Raw genomic sequence first — 19,354 nt, 5'->3', positions numbered from 1 at the left:
CACAGTCAGTTTTAGACGGTTTTCATCAGTCACCTCCCCTCCCACCAGCCTGGTCAACCACTGCTTTCCTTTTTGCCCCTGTGGATTGACCTATTCCAGACATTCCATATAAATGGAATCATATCTGACCTTTTGTGAGTAACTGTTTTTTTACTTAGTGTTTTTGAGATTCATCTATGTTGTCGCATGTACTTGATTCACTTTTTGACTGAATAATATTCCATTGTAGCACTTTTTCTTTATCCATTCAGCAGTTGGTAGACACTTCGTTGTTTCTATTTTTTAGCTATCATTTTAAAAAGCTATGTATATTCTTGTACATATGGTCTTTATGTGGACAAGTATTTTCATTTCTGCTGGGTTTATACCTAGGAGTGGAATTGCTGGCTTGTATGGTAACTCTGTGTGCAGCAAATGTTTTTAAACTTCTATTCAGCTCTCCTAAAGGACATGAAAGAGGATAAGTTCACAACTCAAATAACAGTTTACCTGAAACCGTTGTTCCTTTTCCCCTATTCTTCTTAACACCTCCTTCTTTTCATTATGCAAAATGCTAATGTAGAAAAACAGTAGCATGGTATGATATACCCATCGCCTACATTTACCAGGTAATGTTTTGCATTAATTCTCTTCGTCTAAAAACATTTTTTTTTCCTGAAAAATGTGGAAGTGAGTTACAAGCAAATGCCTCAACTTATACCTCTGAAAATCAAGGTCATTTTTCTACATGACAGTTGCATGAGTTTATTGTTGATGTTTTGAGAGCCTGGTTTCAGTAGGTAGAGTAGAGGTTGCGTTGTTCCTACAAATACACATTCTTCTTCACATGCTGGGGGTGATGATAAGATAGCACTACTGGATATATGTATGTGTATAGTTTTTGGCTCAAGTAAAATGAATGAAATATGAAAATAAGCCTTTATATTATTATAGTGGATTATAGTTTTAAAGGTTTATGGATCTTTTTAAATCTTCCTAAAAACCTGTGATTTCTGTATCTGTGACCCACACCCATCCTCTCTGCTTAAGTGACGTGCTACTCAGTCATGTGCTTAGTAGTAGTAGTAGTAGTAGTAGTAGTAGTAGTAAGTAAAGAACTTGGAACTGGAATCCAGTCTTCTGACAACATGTCTATAACTCTTGTTCATTCTATCCGTGTTCTCACCATTGTCTTTTCTATTTCACAAGTGATGCCTCAGTTCAGGAATATCCCTGAAATGGGTTCTTTCCTCTGTTTTCTCACTGCTGCTTCTGTGTGGGGATCATCCTCTCCTGCCTCAACCTACAGGAGTCTCTCCCTGCTTGAGACTCAACTTCTGTTTTAAACAGCAATGGTCTGTGATGAGGCTGCAGTGGTGAACAAAAAAAAAAATCTAACCTCTGCTGACTGGAATTCACAGTCCAGCAGAACACGCTGCTTAAAGGCAGGGATCTTGTTCTGATTCCCTTTGTGTCACTGCTCCCTGGCACAGACCTGCTGTGTAGTAAACCTCAGCACACATTCTTAAATAGGAGCACTTACTGAGATTTTCTGGAAAAAATAACTTGAGAATCAGATTACCACAGGCCTTTTCACTAAAAGATTGCATGGAGAATAAAACAGACAAACAGAGACTTTTCCAAAATTGTGATACATTCATCCCTTTTCACTTACTGTACCCAAATAGAAAGTTGGTTGTCAAACAGATATATTTTATCTTAGCTCTGATGTTTCCATACCTGTAGAATATCTCAAATAGATTTTAAAAGGTAAGCATTTTCAATAGCTTTTTTAAGGTTACCTTTTATTTGTCCCTTTTGTCATCTTGTTCAGTTTAAGTAACCCATGTATAAACAGTCTTCTTAAAGTGTAAATTAATCTATTTTTATACTTTTATAGGTGTGTACATTTCCAAATATTCAGACTATCTTCATGCAAGACCTTGGTATCATGGGAAGTCTGGTTATGTTGTAATTTTTAATATAATTAAGGTAAAGCCTAAATTTGCTTCTGTGTAATTTTTTTTAATGAAAGTTTATCAGTCTGTGATCATGTTTTTTGCAGATCATTTGCTGAACATAGTCCTTGCCAAAGACAGCTGTTCAGAATCAGAAAAAATAACTGCGCCTTTTGCTTTTGTTTAAGGACAAAGCTTTCTTTTACTCATTTAATAGATATCTGTGAATTTTTTTTCTTGAAGAAAGCTTCTAAATAGTACAGCAGGCATTTAGTGAGAAACTTTCCTCACCCTGCTCCACAATGTCACTTTTTAAACATTAAATAGTAGAATGAGTAACTTGTTTATAAAATATGATTTCAGCTATAAGAGATGAATTTAGAAAGCAGCATTCATTGTCTGGTTTAAATTGTCAAAATGAGAAATCTTTATGCATTTTTGTTACCCCTAAAACATTGAGATCTTGTTCATAGCTTCATGTGATACCTATAAATAATAATCTCAGAAATTTTTTAATTCCCTTAAATATTGCAGTATAAGTGAATCACACAATTAGAATTTTCACTCATAGTAAGAAAACTAATTTTAGAGGTCAGGGGGTTTTTTGAGGATGTATTCTGTGGTCTCGTTTTGTTTTTGCTTTTGTTTTAGCATTCCTACTAAGTTATTCGGTTATAAACCTAACACTACTGATTTTTTAAGAGTGTGAATTCTCCATATTCCAAAATTCATCCCCAAGAACTGAAGGGAAAGTAGCATTCATTGGCTCCCAGCCGCTGCTTCTCCCTTTAACATCTCCCTCTCCTGCTCTGTGATAGGTACTGTGGTTCTGCTGTAGCCCACATGCCTGTCAGCTCAGATACCAAGTTTTCATGTCAGATTGTGCCTCACCGTTGGTTTCATGCCCCTACCCTGCCTGGCAGACCCTGCTGTTTAGTTTTGAGTTTCTGGCAATGTGCTCTCAGTCCTCCTTATTTCACTGCTCAGAAGCCAGCCCTGCCCAGTCTGATGGGGAGAAGGATGCAGGCTCTGACTGCTCACTGGAGCACCGCTCATGTGATTAGTCTTCTGAGGATTGTTCTTGGTGGTCCACATGCTGAAGAGGAGGGACCTTAACAGCAAGCATATATATATATATATGTGTGTGTGTGTGTGTATATATTTAAATAGTGCATCTTGTAAACATAAAAATAAAAGTTGCCTATTATTTTGCACCTCATTTTGGTACCTATTTTGTGTATTTTCATTTTTGTCATGTTATGTCATTATGTTATTCAAGATAGGTTTTAAAATCATTGTATGACCTTCTGTTGCATGATAAACTAACTCAACAGTTCTCTTTTTCCTTTTTCTGGGAGATACGTACCCCTTGATGAAGAGATTCCATAGTGAAAAATACTGTCAGCTGTTGAGTAATCAGGGCTATTGGCCTGTGAAGTGCTGGTTTACTGCGTGCTGGTGGAACAGGAGTATCTTGGTCTCTAATTTACAATTCACGGAGAAGACAATGGCACCCCACTCCAGTACTCTTGCCTGGAAAATCCCATGGATGGAGGAGCCTGGTGGGCTGCAGTCCATGGGGTCGCTAAGAGTCGGACACAACTGAGCGACTTCACTTTCACTTTTCACTTTCATGCATTGGAGAAGGAAACGGCAACCCACTCCAGTGTTCTTGCCTGGAGAATCCCAGACGCCTGGTGGGCTGCCGTCTATGGGGTCGCACAAAGTTGGACACGACTGAAGCGACTTAGCAGCAGCAGCAATTTACAGTTTATAATTTAATACTTCAGTTTGGAACTCATCTTTTGACATTTTAGTTTTTTTCTTCTTTTATGGTATAGTCATTGAATAGCGAGTCTGTTTGGTGGACTATGTAATTTCTCTTTTAAAGAAATAAAGTTAAGTTAACGTGTTGGTCAGTTGTGTCTGACTCTTTGTGACCGCATGGACTATAGCCCACCAGGCTCCTCCATCCATGGGATTTCCCAGGCAAGAATACTGGAGTGGGTTGCCATTTTCTTCTCCAGTTGAAAGGCATGGTTCTCCTAAATTTGGGCTAATTCATGTACTTCTTTAATACTATGAAAAAAGCTGTGGATGTTTGCCTAAGAAAGATGCCAAATTATATCAGAGTTTGTGAAAAAAAAACAAAAAACTTTTAAGGGCTAAATACAAATGTAATGGGGTTCATGGATAATTAAAACTATTGTTGGTCTTAAGATAATTTTTTAAGAGCCATAGTTCTTAACACAGTTTACTGTTAGTCAAAACACATCCACATCTTTATTTAGACTAAAAATAAATCCTAGAGTAAAATTATTCCTATTCAAAGATATTTGATTAGTCTTAATATTTTCATTCTAGGGAAAAGTCAAGTTTGTGCCTGAGAATTATACAGCTAACTATACTAGCCCATCTTCTGGCTATGATTGCCATGTGGCTGTAAATATTAACAAGATTTCTCACAAGACAAGTCATTTTCGCACCTTTGAACTGAGTCAGGTATAGTCTTCTGGGAATAAATCATTTGCAAGATACTTTTCTGAATCTAATGAGTTAAATTTGGAGGTTGGGTAGGGTTGAAGTAGTGCTATCCTCATAATACTTTTCTTCTTTCAGTATTACCTCTATGAACTTTCAGGCAGCACTGTTACTGAGCGACCCAGACAGATCTGTCCTTACCTGATTGTAGCTTTTCAGTACAGGGAACCTAAAAAGATGGCAGCACCAGCCCATGATCATAAAAGCATGTAAGTAATTATGTACATACTTTGTTTTACTGGATTTGTTTTCTTCGCTCTTATAAAAATGCTTCTTTTTCCCCCCTAGACTTGAACTCAGAGAAAATGGTAAGATATTATTTAATTTTTTTTTTTTAGTTTTTTCTTTAAGTAAATGTTTTGTTCAAAAATAAAATAATCAGTTTCTTTCTTAACCTCATTTCTTACAGTTCTCATCTCTCCATGGAAAGGGAAATTAATTATACAAGGCTGTCTGCTGTGTGATATAACTCTTTGGTCTTCCTATGGTACAGTGGTTCCAAAACAACTGTAAGTGTTGAATTAATGCCCTATACTAATGCTTCTCTAACTTTTCATTTCTCATATTGAGGTCCTTCTTGTTGGCACTGGTGTGAAATATACCAGCTGTACTTGGTTTTAGGGTATTCTTCGGGAGATGTATAGAGTACAGGGCCGTGACACAAGAGACCTAAATTCAAATCTAAATCTGACCTTTGCTTTGGAATAAGTTAGTTTTATTGTTGCTCAGTTGCTAAGCTGTGTCTGACTCTGTGACCCCATGGACTGTAGCACGCCAGACTTCCCTGTCCTTCACTATCTCCTGGAGTTTGCTCAAACTCATGTCCATTGAGTCAGTGATGCCATCCAACCGTCTCGTCCTCTATCGTCCCCTTCTCCTCCTGCCCTCAATCTTTCCCAGCATCAGGATCTTTCCAGTGAGTCGGCTCTTTATATCAGGTGGCCACAGTATTGGAGCTTCAGCATCAGTCCTTACAATGAATATTCAGGATTGATTTCCTTGAGGATTGACTGGTTTGATCTCCTTGCTGTCCAAGGAAGTCTCAAGAGTCTTCTCCAACACCATAGTTGAAAAACATCAGTTCTTTGGTGCTCAGCCTTCATTATGGTCCAGCTCTCACATCTGTACATGACTGCTAGAAAAACCATAGCTTTAGCTATATGGACCTTTGTTGGCAAAGTGAAGTCCCTACTTTTTAGTTTTGTAATCTTTGATAAATCACCTTTAAAATTTTAGCATCTTAATCCATTCGTGGAAAAATAACCTCTCAGGCTAAATTAACTTACTTAATGCTGGAAGTTTGACTTTCTGTGAGAAACAAATTGTACTTCCCTAGATAACAGATGCAGATTATAGCCACTTAATTCTATTATAGTTTTTATTAAGATATGCAGGATCTAATTTTCTAATTTTCACAGGATTTTCCTAGAGTAGTATTAAATAGAGGAGCTGTTACATGTATTTATATTATAATGAATTACAGTATTTTTTTCTGGGCCTCTTGTGATACTTTTTTATTTAATCTACTTAGTTTGCCCCCAAACTTCTTGAAAGTTAGACATGCTTTAACTGAAATAAAAAGTGAAAGTTAGCGTTCTATTAGAAATAATTTTTTTATTGGCTTTTTTTTTTAAGTTTTGTGTTTATTTCTTTAGACTGCATGAGCCTTCATTGCTTTGTGCAGCTTTCTCTGGTTATGGTGAGTAGGGGGCTACTCTCCATTTGCAGTGCTCGGGCTTCTCATGGTGGTGGCTTCTCTCGTTGAGAAGCACAGGCTTTAGGCATGCAGGCTGCAGGAGTTGCAGTACACAGGCTCGGTAATTGTATAGAGTACAACTAGTAAGTGTAGAACCCACTCTAGTGTTCTTGGCTGGAGAATCCCAGGAACGGGGGAGCCTGGTCGGCTGCCGTCTATGGCGTCACACAGAGTTGGACACTACTAAAGTGACTTAGCAGCAGCAGCATTAAGTGTAGAAAGAGTGATGAAATTAGTATATCACATTTTGGCAACATCATAATGATCAATGGAGGCTTGATAAAGTAGGTGGAAGTTTGATGGAATTTACATATCTCATAAAGCAAGGAATGCAGACTTTATAATAGAAGAAGCTGCAGATACCATTTTAACTCAGTGGATAAGTTCACATCACCAGGAAAGAAAGAAACATCAGGAGCTTCCTGACACGATGCACAGAGAATGACATGATGTCATGTCTGTGGTGTTCCTGCCAGTCTAATCAGGAGGAGGCATTAGACATGCCCAAATTGAGGGACAGTCTGCAAAGTAAATGGCCTGCATTATTCAGAAATATCAAGGTCAGTGAAGATGAAGGCTTTTGCAGGTTGAAGGAGATGAGAGAGACATAAGTAAGTGTCGTGTGTCATCCTGGATTGGATTCTGGACCAGAAGCAAGCAGCGCCTTTTGTTACCAGACCTTAGTGAGTGCTGTAGATTAAAGAACTGTACTGTATCATTGATGTCTTGATTTTGCTAATTGTTTTGTGGTTATATCAGTTCAGTCGCTTAGTTATGTCCAACTCTTTGCAACTCCATGGACTGCAGCATGCCAGGCTTCCCTGTCCATCACCAACACCCGGAGCTGGTCCATTGAGTCAGTGATGCCATCCAGCCATCTCATCCTCTGTTGTCCCCTTCTCCTCCCGCCTTCAATCTTTCCCAGCATCAGGGTCTTTCCCAATAAATCAGTTCTTCGCATCAGGTGGCCAAAATATTGGAGCTTCAGCTTCAGTCCTTCCAGTGAATATTCAGGACTGATTTCCTTTAGGATGGACTGGTTGGATCTCCTTGCAGTCCAGGGGATTTCCAAGAGTCTTCTCCAACACCACAATTCAAAAACCTCAATTCCGAGGTGCTCAGCTTTCTTTATAGTCCAACTCTCACATCCATTCATGACTACTGGAAAAACCATAGCTTTGACTTGATGGACCTTTGTTGACTAAGTAATATCTCTGCTTTTTAATATGTTGTCTAGGTTGATCATAGCTTTTCTTCCAAGGAACAAGCGTCTTTTAATTTCATGGCTGCAGTCACCATCTGCAGTGATTTTGAAGCCCCAAAAAATAAAGTCTCTGACTGTTTCCATTGTTTCTCCATCTATTTGCCATGAAGTGATGGGACCAGATTCTGTGATCTTAGTTTTCTGGATGTCGAGTTTTAAGACAGCTTTTTCACTCTCCTCTTTCACTTTCATCAAGAGGCTCTTTAGCTCTTCTTCACTTTCTGCCCTAAGGGTGGTGTCACCTGTGTATCTGAGGTTATTGATATTTCTCCTGGCAATCTTGATTCCAGCTTGGGATTCATTCAGCCTGGCATTTCGCATGATGAACTCTGCATAGAAGTTAAATAAGCAGGGTGACAGTATACAGCCTTGACATACTCCTTTCCCAATTTGGAACCAGTCCATTGTTCCATGTCCAGTTCTAAGTGTTGCTTTGTGACCTGCATACAGGTTTCTCAGGAGGCGGGCAAGGTGGCCTGGTATTCCCATCTCTTTAAGAATTTTCCACAATTTGTTGTGTTCCACACAGTCAAAGGCTTTGGAGTGGATAAAGTAGTAGTAGATGTTTTTCTGGAACTCTTTTGCTTTTTCTGTGATCCAACAGGTGTCGGCAATTTGATCTCTGGCTCCTCTGCCTTTTCTAAATCCAATTTGAACATCTGGAAGTTTCGGGTCACATACTGTTGAATGATTCACGTACCAATCTCATTTGGAGAATTTTGAGCATTACTTGCTAGCATGTGAGATGAGTGTGATTGTTCAGTAGTTTGAGCATTCTTTAGCATTGCCTTTCTTTGGGACTGGAATGAAAATTGACCTTTCCTGGTCCTGTGGACACTGCTGAAGTTTTCCAAATTTGCTGGCATATTGAGTGCAGCACTTTAACAGCATCATCTTTTAGGATTTGAAATAGCTCAGCTGGAATTCCATCACCTCCACTAGCTTTGTTCCTAGTGATGCTTCCTAAGGCCTACTTGACTTCGCACTCCAGGATGTCTGGCTCTAGGTGAGTGATCAAACCCTCATGGTTATCTGGATCATTAAGATCTTTTTTTGTATAGTTCTTCTGTGTATTAGTGCCACACCTTGATATCTTCTGCTTCTGTTAAGGTCGATACCATTTCTGTCCTTTATTGTGCCCATCTTTGCATGAAATGTTCCCTTGGAAAAAAAAAAAGAAATGTTCCCTTGGTATCTCTCATTTTCTAGAAAAGATCTCTAGTCTTTCCCATTCTATTGTTTACCTCTATTTCTTTGCATTGATCACTTAGGAAGGCTTTCTTACCTCTCCTTGCTGTTCTTTGGAACTCTGCATTCAGACAGGTATATTTTTTGTGTGTGGCGGGGGGGTTATAGAAGGAAATGTTTTTCGTAAAAGTGCACACAGAGAAGTATTTAGGGGGAAAAGGAGGTATCTGTAAGTGTACAAGTATTTCTAAATAAGTTTTAAAGAAGGAAATGGTGCTAGTCTAGATGTGGTTCTTTCTGTGGCCCTGCATGGTAGGCAGTCCTGTATTGTCGAAAGCTTTCAACTCTTATGTGGTATAATTTCTAGAAGATTCTCATTCCATTCCAGAATACATAATTCTTCCACACTTCTGGATATTTTGGTTATAACAAAATGCATACATTCAGTTAATGTGAACATATTTGCAGACCATGGTTTATGAGGTGTTAGTCCTCAGTCATGCCTGACTCTTTGTGACCCCATGGATAGTCTTGTCATGCCTGACTCCTCGTTACCCCGTGGGCTATAGCCTGCCAGGCTTCTCGGTGCATAGAATTCTCCAGGCAAGAGTACTGGAATCGGTTGCCATTCCCTTCTTTAGGGTATCTTCCTGACCCAGGGATTGAACCCAGATCTCCTGTATTGCAGGCAGATTTTTTATTGTCTGAGCCACTAGGGAAGCCAATTTATAAGCTCATATACCCAAAAATCTCTAGTATTTATGATTATATCCATTATTTGACTTAGAGTTTATAGATTTAAGAATTTTTGTGATTTTAATAGTTTTGTTTTCGTTTATATTAGAAAATCAAAAGTTATGAAGCTCTAGTTTCAATGTTTATTACATTACATGATATTGTTTTGTTTTTTAGACCACATGAACTAGATTTTAAGTATGTAATGAAAGTGTCATCTTTGAAAGAGAGACTACCAGAAGCTGCTTTTAAAAAACAGAATTACATGGAGAACAAAGGTCTGTTCAGATGTTATGGTACACTGCATGTCCTGAGCTTTGTTCCAGTTGTTTTCCACTCTCTCTTTCATACACACACGTGTGTGCACACATACTTTCTCTCCCTCCTTACTTCTGTTTTTCCCATAAGTGGTTCTTAAAAGGGTCTTTTGTGAAAGGGATAGAGTAACCATGTGATTCAGTTCCTGGGAGGCCAGCTCAAAGTGATGAACAGTAGTTTTCATTTAATATGGCAGAGACTAGCTTTAATATAGAATACTGAGGGAATTAAGCAGAGATACACTTACAAACAGTTGGAAATTCATAATCATTACTTTCAAGGAGAACAGAGGTTTTGTGGTTGTTTTTATTTATTTACCACTGACTCTGGAACAACACAGGTTTGAATCGCTTAAGTCCACTTATAAGCAGTTTTTTTTCAGTAGTACATATTATAGTACCACCCAATCCATGGGTGTGGAATCATGATTACCCAGGGTAATCATATATTGGAAATAACTGACTGCCCAGAGGGTTGAGGGAGAGGCATTCAAGGGTCACCTATACTTTTAAATGAAGAAATAAAGCAGCAAACATGAGAAGGAAAGTTCTTAGTCATTTAGATTAATTCATGGTAACATTGATGTTTTTATTTATATATATTCATTTGTCTTGTTAACTTTATATTTGTGTAGTATAAATAAAAGCATTGTTTTTAAATACTGTATACAGTAACTTTTTATTAAGGGGTTTTATAACCAAGAACATTGAATGATCCATGTTTTTTGAATAGTATTCCTATTTCTTCTTTTAAAATATAAAATGAATAAATCAGTTGTTAAAAAAAATAAGCATCATAGTATTTTAAAATAAGAAATGTTCTGTTTCTGATTTTTTTCCACAGTCTGTTGCCAAGACATGTGCTTCAATATGTATGAGGTGGAGCTCTCAAACAAACAGGGGGAGAAAGTGGATAAACTAATAGAATACATTAAAAGGGAACAGTTGGTAAGAGTCATCCATTTAACATATAATTATTATTTTCCCTGAAATTGAGAACTTGATACACAGAGACTGGGAGAAACATATGGAGATGCACCATAGTGATGGTTCCTGTGGGTGGTGTTCTAATAAAGAATTAGAAGTCTTTTTTTCATACTTGAGTTGTTAGTGAATGATTTATTAATTTATCAGATTTGTAGGCTTATGACCTGACAATTTTTGAAATACAGTATTTTATCGCTTCATGAAGTGGTATATTTATTGTTTTTTTTAACTCAGTGATTATTATATGAACATTGGATTTTGTCTTTGTTATGTGTATATAGGCTTTTGAAATGGTGAATAATGGGAAAGAAGAGCTGCATTTTCTGTCTGCATTTCTTATTACCAGGGACCTAATGATGTTATTGCCTGTTATTACCCATCTCCTAGTGTGCTGTGGAAAGGATTCCTTTAATGGATGATATCTTCCAGTTTTTCTAGTTGCAGGATTCTGTGATATGTTTTGTGTTAACATGAGCTTATTGATGTTAATCATAGGTCTGATTGACCTTGAATTTGTAGTGGCTAAAGGGAAACAGAGCAGCTACTTGCACAGCAAGTGTCAAACGTGACAATGAAAAGAGTTTCTGATTGATTTGTTACATAGTTGAACACTATCCAAAAACTAACCCTTGATGTCCCAGTTATTTATTATATGTAGCCCTAACAAGGCAAAGATTATTTGAGCAGTAAGGGACTTGAAATTTCTGATACTGGGGACAAAATTGTTCTGCTTCCCATAAATACTAACATTTCAAGAATCTTTTTCCTTAACTTTTCATAAGGTTAAAAATCTCTGAAGAATGTGGTAGAAGGAGGAGGGAATTGAATCTTCTTTCTTGCTTTTTTATGTTTAAGGCAATAATCAAATGCTTAGAAGATCGAGAATTTTTTATTTTACTTACGTCATCAGCCTTAATGTCTGAAACAGGTAAGGACAACTTTTTTGAAAAAATGTTTTCCAATATGTTTACTTTTATCAAATCAGCAACCTGATTTTCTTCTTATTCTCATTCTGTGTAGGTTTTGGAGAGGAGGAGACAGGTCTACATGGATTGCATTTATTCCACTCACCTCCATCAGCAGCAGGTAAGGGCACAGGCAATCCACGACAGCTGTGGGCCACGTTTCAGTCCTCATCTTAAACCCCAAGCAGCACATGACTCTGGCAACTGTTTTCTTCTCTGAAATAACTTTCCCCCTTTACTCTCCCTTGTCAATCCTTCATCTCTACAGGCTTATCCTTGCAAGTCTACTCCCCACTCAGGTATCCACCTGCCTATTGACATCTCTTTCCATTTAGGTGTCTCAGATGTTACTCACATTCAGCATGTCCAAAACTGGATTCAGTTGTTCTTGAAGAGCAATAGCCAGGAAGTAGTTTTATCATAGTCTCCCTGTCAGTAGGACTTAAGGTCTTCACAGAAGCACTTGCCTTTGTCTGGACTGCTTGTCTCCTTCCCCAGGACCAGGAATTGTCTATTAGGGGCAAAAAGTATTGCTCATGCAGGATATAAATAGATATACAGTAGATTGGTGGTATTAGAATTTCAGAGGGCAGTTAGGAAACAAAGTCCAGAAAGGCTCTGGTAAGGGGAGATAATAAGTAAAACTGGAGAATAAGCACAGTCTAGCCTCTCATGCAGAGCTGTCAAGTGTCAGCCTGATTATCACTTTAATGAGTCCATCACCACTCTTCCTTCATTGAGGAACACAGACTAGTCAGTCTAGTTACATAATATTAACTTGAGGGTTACTTAGGGGTTTACTTTGTTTGAGTTCAGTTGGTTCCCATCACAAGGAAAAAAATTTTTTTACTTCTTTAATTTTGTATCTACTGATATGATGGATGTTCACTGGACTTACTGAGGTAACTGTTTAAATGATGTATGTAAGTCAGGTCATTGTGCTGTAAATTCTGAATGTACACAGTGCTGTATTTCAGTTATATCTCATGCTGGGAGGGATTGGGGGCAGGAGGAGAAGGGGACGACAGAGGATGAGATGGCTGGATGGCATCACTGACTCGATGTACATGAGTTTGAGTAAACTCCGGGAGCTGGTGACGGACAGGGAGGCCTGGCATGCTGCAATTCATGGCGTCGCAAAGAGTCGGACACGACTGAGCGACTGAACTGAACTGAACTGAAAGCTAGAAGAAAAAGGAAAGTCAAAATGCGAACCAAAGGACGTTTGCACCTTTGGCTACTTTGTTAAGAGAGTTTGAAGTAGGTCATATAAGGTACAGATAAGAACAGAAAAGCAATTCTGCCAACTCTAAGAGCCGGTGCTATTTTTCAGAGCTGGAGCCAGGCCTGCCTTCTTCATTCTCATCTTATCATCCCTCCTGAATGACTCTGTTTTGATTCTGTGTGTATGTATTTTCATATATATGAAGATAATATATATTCATTAAGTGCATTCATAAACCTTCTATTAATTACTATTTAGATTACCATTTGAAACACTGCATCATATTTAACCATCCTATAATTTTGTAATGTAAAGCATTTTTTTCTGCATGATTTTTGAGAAAAAAAAAGAACTTCAGGTTTTTAATACACACATATATATTTTAGGTCTGACAGACTTGAAAGTTGAAGATGACATCTCATTGAAGGTGGTGCCTGTTTTGCCTGCCCTCAATTGTGCCCTGCTAGAAGCAAAGAAATCACTTTCTGAAAAAAGAATCTCTCTAAACACGTTAGTAAAGCATAATTTCCAAGACTTGTCCAAGGTGAACAAAAGCCCTCCACTAACTGCTGCTTCCCAGGATGGATTTAAAGAAACCGGCTTCTCTGGCCAAGTGTCCAGTGCTTTTGACTTGATTCCTCCAGCTGAAAAGTGCCCTTTACAGTCTTTAACTCAGCTGAAGTCTTACTTTTCAGATGCGAGCGGGTACATTTTGGGAGTGTCTACTGTGTTAGGTCTATTGGCAGAGCGTCCTCAGTCTCCTTGTATTTCAGATGGGATTTGCGATACAGGCTTTTCTTTAGTGATGACTCCAGATCCTGAATTTCACAATTCAGAGGCAGAAGGAAGAAAAGATACAGAAATTGGAAATAACTCTGAAGATGTGTTTCAAGCAAGACAGGGAGCTCTGGTCCCGCTGAGCCTAGCACCAAATCTGAGAGTGCAGCCCAAGAGAAAGGCGAGCACTCTGCCCGTGGTACAGAGTAAAAGGGTGAACTTGTACCGACCCTTCCCCAAAAGGACTCCTGCTGGAGGAAACAAGGGTCCCGCCTCTACCACGACTCTCAAGCTAGTCAAAGGACAGTTTCCTCAGAGGAGAAAAAGAGGTAAGCACATCATGTGGGTTTTCAAACGTTGTGTCTCCATCCTGTCCCTGTGTGACCGTCCTGGACCATAGCTTGGCGACATCTGTGAGTTTTCTCCCGGTGGCTTGTATGCGCACTAGAGCTGGGGAGCGCTGATCTAGCTGACAGGTGAAAGTCAACAGGACAAGAGCTTGCCCACCAGAAGCTCCTATTCACTTGTAAAACTGCTCCAGTTGCCACTTAGTTATTTACTTACCTTTCTAAGAAATAAGGTCTTTCAGTTTCTGAACTGCCCTGGGGCAGATTGGACAGGATCTCCTAACATCAGGCACACTAAGAGCAACTGGTAGAAAGTTTTGAGTGACGGCCTGAGCACATCTAAAGAGGGTCCACCTGGGCCTCCACAACCAGAGTACCCTGGGGCAGAGTTCTAATCTTTGGTGTATTCTAAAGGTGGTCACCTGGACCTGCTGTCTGGTACAGACCTACTGAAACAGTGTCCAGTGGCCTGGAGAAGTATGTAAAGAAACAGTTCATAAGTGGTTTTATTGTCCCTGAAAACTGAGTAGGAGCCCGTATCCAGAGCCGTTTAAGCATTAGTCAAGTGCGCTTGAGCCAGCAGAGCACAGCAGACAGCACAACTCTGGCTTAGAGCCCCCTCAGATATGTGTAGTGTATTTGTTTAAAACTAGGGTACTTAAAGGAAATCAGTCCTTAATATTTATTGGAAGGACTGATGCTGAAGCTGAAACTCCAATACTTTGGCCACCTGATGTATAGAACTGACTCATTAGAAAAGACTCTGATGCTGGGAAAGATTGAAGGCAAGAGGAGAAGGGGATGACAGAGGATGAGATGGTTGGATGGCATCACCGACTCAATGGACATGAGTTTGAGCAAGCTCCGGGAGTTGGTGATTGACAGGGAGTCTGGCATGCTGCAGTCCATGGGGGTCGCAGACAGTCGGACACGACTGAGTGACTGAACTGAACTGAACTGAACTGAGGGAACTTATGCTCCATGTTCCCTTCGAGAAGGGCGAGCAGGCTGTGGCCAGGGCCCCTCAGGCATTTCCCCATCGTCTCTGTACTTGACCGCAGGCAAAGTGGGAAGGTGCTTATGAGCGTGTGCCTTAGCCGGCCCTGTCTATCATGTTGTAAATTTAACACTTTTGATGCCTAAAGAAGAAATACTGGAGATGTCTGGATCCCCCAGGATCCTAGATAATTAAGATTTTACCCTTCGGTTTAACAAATAGTTATTTCTGACCAATTATAGTTTGAGAAATGGTGTGTGTGTTTAGGAAGGTGGTGGAAAGAAGGGAAGCATGAAGCAGCCACACACACATTTCAGGCCAGCCGTATTGGCTTTCTTCTCTATGTGAATATACTTAAAGGTATTAAATATAGTATCTATAATTCAACATATATGTTGTCACTATTTCTCAAAATATCTTAAATTTCATCCACTGTAAGAAATATGTTTTATGTTTTAGTCCAGTATACGCAAATGCATACATACTGAAACAGAAATTTCAGAAAACATTTACCCTAACTTTGTGCAGTATAATCTGATATATTCTGTTTCATTTAATAAAGAATTCTGGTTGCAGCCCACTAGGTTTATTTGACAGTCCACCCATGGGTTATTGTGCGCAGTTTCAGAGACATGCTGTTGAGTGATGCAGATAAGTAGGGTAGTCCCTGCAGGGTCATGTTTCCCCTTTTCCTCCCAGGACCTGGGTCATGAGAGGTGTTCACTTCCTACCCGTGCAGATCTAACACGTCCCCTCATCTTGATAATCTCATCTTGTTTCCTTTCTCTTCTCAATTTAATATTAACCATTTTCCACTTTTATGCAGGAGACCTGGGTTCAATCCCTGGGTTGGGAAGATCCCCTGGAGAAAAAAAAGGCTACCCACTCCAGTATTCTGGCCTGGAGAATTCCATGGACTGTATAGTCCATGGGGTCACAAAGAGTCGGACGTGACTGAGTGACTTTCAGTTTCACTTTCATTTTCCTGCTTGATTTATATTTTGCCTTTTTTATGGCAACATTTTTTAAAATTGTAACTGATGTAGAATCAGAAGTCTTATTCTGGAAACAAAAATATGCTACTCTGTTGCCTTTATTAGTTTAGTAGGGAAGAAAATAATTAAACCCAGGGAAATGTTCAACATTAAGAGAGCCTAAAAGCTTTTTAAAAAACCACTTATTCCTCTAATTTTCAGAAACATGAAGTTGGCCTCTTTTTTACATTTCACTAATAACCATCACATTCTTATACTGTTTATTATCATTTTTCTGTTAGCAATTAGAAACAGTATTTTCTATATGGTGTGATTTTAAAATATTTACACACATTCACAGGTATGATAAATTTATATACACAGTGTGGACAACAGTTTTCGCAGGTAACAGTGTGGAAAACAGTTTTCACAGGGAACATTTATTAACATTTTTTTTTAAACTCTTAAAGCACTGAAACACTTGCTATGTTTGATACAAGCAGGTTATTAATAGTTTTTTTCTCATCTCCCTCCACCTTTAGCTCTTTCCTTAAGAAGTAAACCTGAGCATTTTGTAAGTTCAACTCGGTTCAGTTGCTCAGTTGTGTCCGACTCTTTGCAACCCCATGGGCTACAGAACGCCAGCCTTCCCTGTCCATCACCAACTCCCGGAGCTTATTCAAACTCATGTCCATTGAGTCAGTTCTGCCATCCAACTGTCTCATCCTGTGTCGTCCCCTTCTCCTCCTGCTTTCACTCTTTCCCAGCATCAGAGTCTTTTCCAGTGAGTCAGTTCTTCACATCAGGTGGCCAAAGTATTGGAGCTTCAGCTTCAGTCCTTCCAATGAATATTCAGAGATGATTTCCTTTAGGATGGACTAGTTGGATCTCCGTGCAGTCCAAAGGATTCTCGTCTTCTCCAGCACCACAGTTCAAAAGCATCAATTCTTCGGCACTCAGCTTTCTTTATAGTCCAGTTCTCACATCCATACATGAATACTGGAAAAACCACAGCTTTTCTTCCAAGGAGCAAATGTTTTTTAATTTCATGACTGCAGTCACCACCTGCAGTGATTTGGGAGCCCAAAAAAATAAAGTCTGTCACTGTTTCCATTGTTTCCCCATTTATTTGCCATGAATTGATGGGACCAGATGCCATGATCTTAGTTTTCTGAATGTTGAGTTTTAAGCCAACTTTTTCACTCTCCTCTTTCACTTTCATCAAGAGGCTCTTTAGTTTTTCTTTGCTTTCTGCTATAAGGGTAGTAGGTTGATAGGGAATTAAATCAGATGAGGACTTTGTTCAGTGTACCTTCTTCCGTCTTCTCTTAAGAGGTGATTTTTCAGGCAGGTGTTAAGGCTTTGGTATTAATATTTAGGTGTAGTGAAGAAAAACATGTAAGGTCTTTGTAAATCTGCAGTCTCATCTCTGCAGTGTGCTTACGGTTTCAACCACGTCACTTCATGGGAGCTTTGTTGCTTTTGTGTAAATTGAGTTATTTGTCCCAGTGCTGTGAACTAGAATATTCAGCCTTACCTGTCATACCAGTCAGCAAAGATTATGGAATTTTTACAAAAACTGTTGTTTTATTTTTATAAAGTTATTACTCTGATATTTTCTTCTAATCTGGATAGATGGACCAAACTTAACAAGTTCATATTTTTATACTTATGTGAGAGCTTTTTAACTCTTGCTTTGTTAAAAAGAAAATTGTTAATGAATTATTCCAAATTTTATATTTTATTCCCCATTACTAAAGTTATCCCCCACCCAACTTAGGAAATCAAAGGAGAAAGCTATGCTGATAAATATGTGAGCCCCCACCTCTTAAAAAACGGTGTCTTTTCTGCATAAGGTGCTGAAGTGCTGACTGCACAGTTTGTGCAGATAACCAAACTGGATAGGAAAGCCCAAGAAGCTCCTAGTTCTAAAGATGTTCCAGTGGCAACGAATACTAAAAGGGCAAGGAGACGAGAGACCTCTCCAGACACCCCTGTTCCAACGGCTAAGCCACCCACGAAGAAATCTCCACAAAAACAGAGGGTAAATATAGTAAAAGGCAATCAGAATCCAAGACTCAGAAAACAGCCACAACCTGGTAAGAAACATACTTCCTATATATCTCAACACCACAATACAGACTAATCGAGATTGCAAGATAGTATGTTGACCAGTATGAGATCAGCTGAAGTCTGTCAGGTTCTTCCTGTCTTCTGTAGTTCAGACTCTGACAGGACGAGTAACTTGGTTTCCTGTCGTGAATCAATTAGGAAGGTGTGAAGATTCATGCCTTTACTAAGTAAAACCTACTTTTCAGTTTGCAGAAAGCCTGAACAGGAACAGTTTACCAGAGTTAAAGTATAAATGGTCTTTTTAAGTGACTAAATTCACAAGCAGGTAGCATATGGCAGTACTTTTCTGGACCATAATCAGTTATAAAAAGGAGAAGTTAAAAGTCTGCCCAGAGGGAACTATAAAGAGGTGGTTCAAAGCAGTCAAGAATCCAGAATGCTGTATTTGGTCTTAAGAGGCATTAAGTTTATTTACTTCTGCATTTGTGGAAGAGGATAATGGAATCTCCTTATGTGAGCTTCTGTGTTCCACCTGCTGGAAGCTCCTCATCACTGGAAAGTTCTCAAGTCATCATGGCCTTGGCTCTTCACCTCGCTGCACGCCGCTCTCTTGCCCATGCTCTCTGAGTGCAGTGCAGCCCCCACCACTTGGCAAGACCTGTGCCATTTACAGGGTCTTCAGTCCTGTTGTGCTATATGGTGCTGTTTCTTGTTTAGAAAAACCTTCATTTCCTCATACCTTTGTAATCCTATCAGTTTTCTGTCTAATCTCATGATTCTTCTTTCTCTCTTATCTATGTTTAGACTTTTAAAAAATCTTAGGTGGAATTCAGGGAAAGAAACTTTTGTTGATGTTATGGTGTTACCGATGAGCTTGGTTTTTTCTTTCCTCTTTTTTTTTTTTTTTAAGTTTTCAAGTGCACCTCACTGCAACAAAACCTGTGACCCCACATTGGAGGCACGGAGTCTTAACCACTGGACCTGTAGGGAAGTCCCTTTCCTCAGTTTGTTAAAGTTGTTTATGACTGAAGATGTCCTGAAATATCATCACTGTACAGCCTATAGAGAGTCATACCAAACGCTGACTCTGCTTGTCACCCCAGGCGATCACAAGGTAGTCTCCCCAAGGCTCCATGTCTCTCCCCTGCCGTTTCCCCGTGCCAGGCTCCCACACTCCACACCTGGGGTCACTGCTGTGCATCGCCTGTGCTCAGCTCAGTCACATGGAGGCGTTTCCTGGGGCTCTGATCTGCACTCATCTCTCCTTTCTT

At 39.3% G+C, this 19,354-nt stretch overlaps 1 protein-coding gene across 6 annotated transcripts in view; it reads left to right on the top strand.

The window, feature by feature from the left end:
- The window catches only part of TASOR2 (transcription activation suppressor family member 2), a 64,661-nt gene that overhangs the window by 29,323 nt on the left and 15,984 nt on the right, over window positions 1-19,354 (top strand). For 3 of the 6 annotated variants that reach the window (XM_061126525.1, XM_061126524.1, XM_061126522.1), the window contains 11 exons: window positions 1,880-1,971; window positions 4,302-4,439; window positions 4,557-4,687; window positions 4,767-4,786; window positions 4,888-4,987; window positions 9,599-9,699; window positions 10,583-10,686; window positions 11,581-11,653; window positions 11,746-11,811; window positions 13,302-14,021; window positions 17,867-18,109. In XM_061126525.1, coding sequence (XP_060982508.1) covers window positions 1,880-1,971; window positions 4,302-4,439; window positions 4,557-4,687; window positions 4,767-4,786; window positions 4,888-4,987; window positions 9,599-9,699; window positions 10,583-10,686; window positions 11,581-11,653; window positions 11,746-11,811; window positions 13,302-14,021; window positions 17,867-18,109 — 1,788 coding nt within the window. Of the gene's footprint in view, window positions 1-1,879; window positions 1,972-4,301; window positions 4,440-4,556; window positions 4,688-4,766; window positions 4,787-4,887; window positions 4,988-8,399; window positions 8,505-9,598; window positions 9,700-10,582; window positions 10,687-11,580; window positions 11,654-11,745; window positions 11,812-13,301; window positions 14,022-17,866; window positions 18,110-19,354 lie in introns of those variants that run through there. The other 3 variants (XM_061126527.1, XM_061126526.1, XM_061126528.1) reach the window with 2 other exon arrangements.

The sequence above is a fragment of the Dama dama genome, chromosome 23 (genome assembly GCF_033118175.1).
Source record: "Dama dama isolate Ldn47 chromosome 23, ASM3311817v1, whole genome shotgun sequence".
Classification (NCBI taxonomy): domain Eukaryota; kingdom Metazoa; phylum Chordata; class Mammalia; order Artiodactyla; family Cervidae; genus Dama; species Dama dama.
The sequence above is the reverse complement of the archived record's forward strand: the minus strand, read 5'-3'. Positions and strand labels throughout refer to the sequence as shown.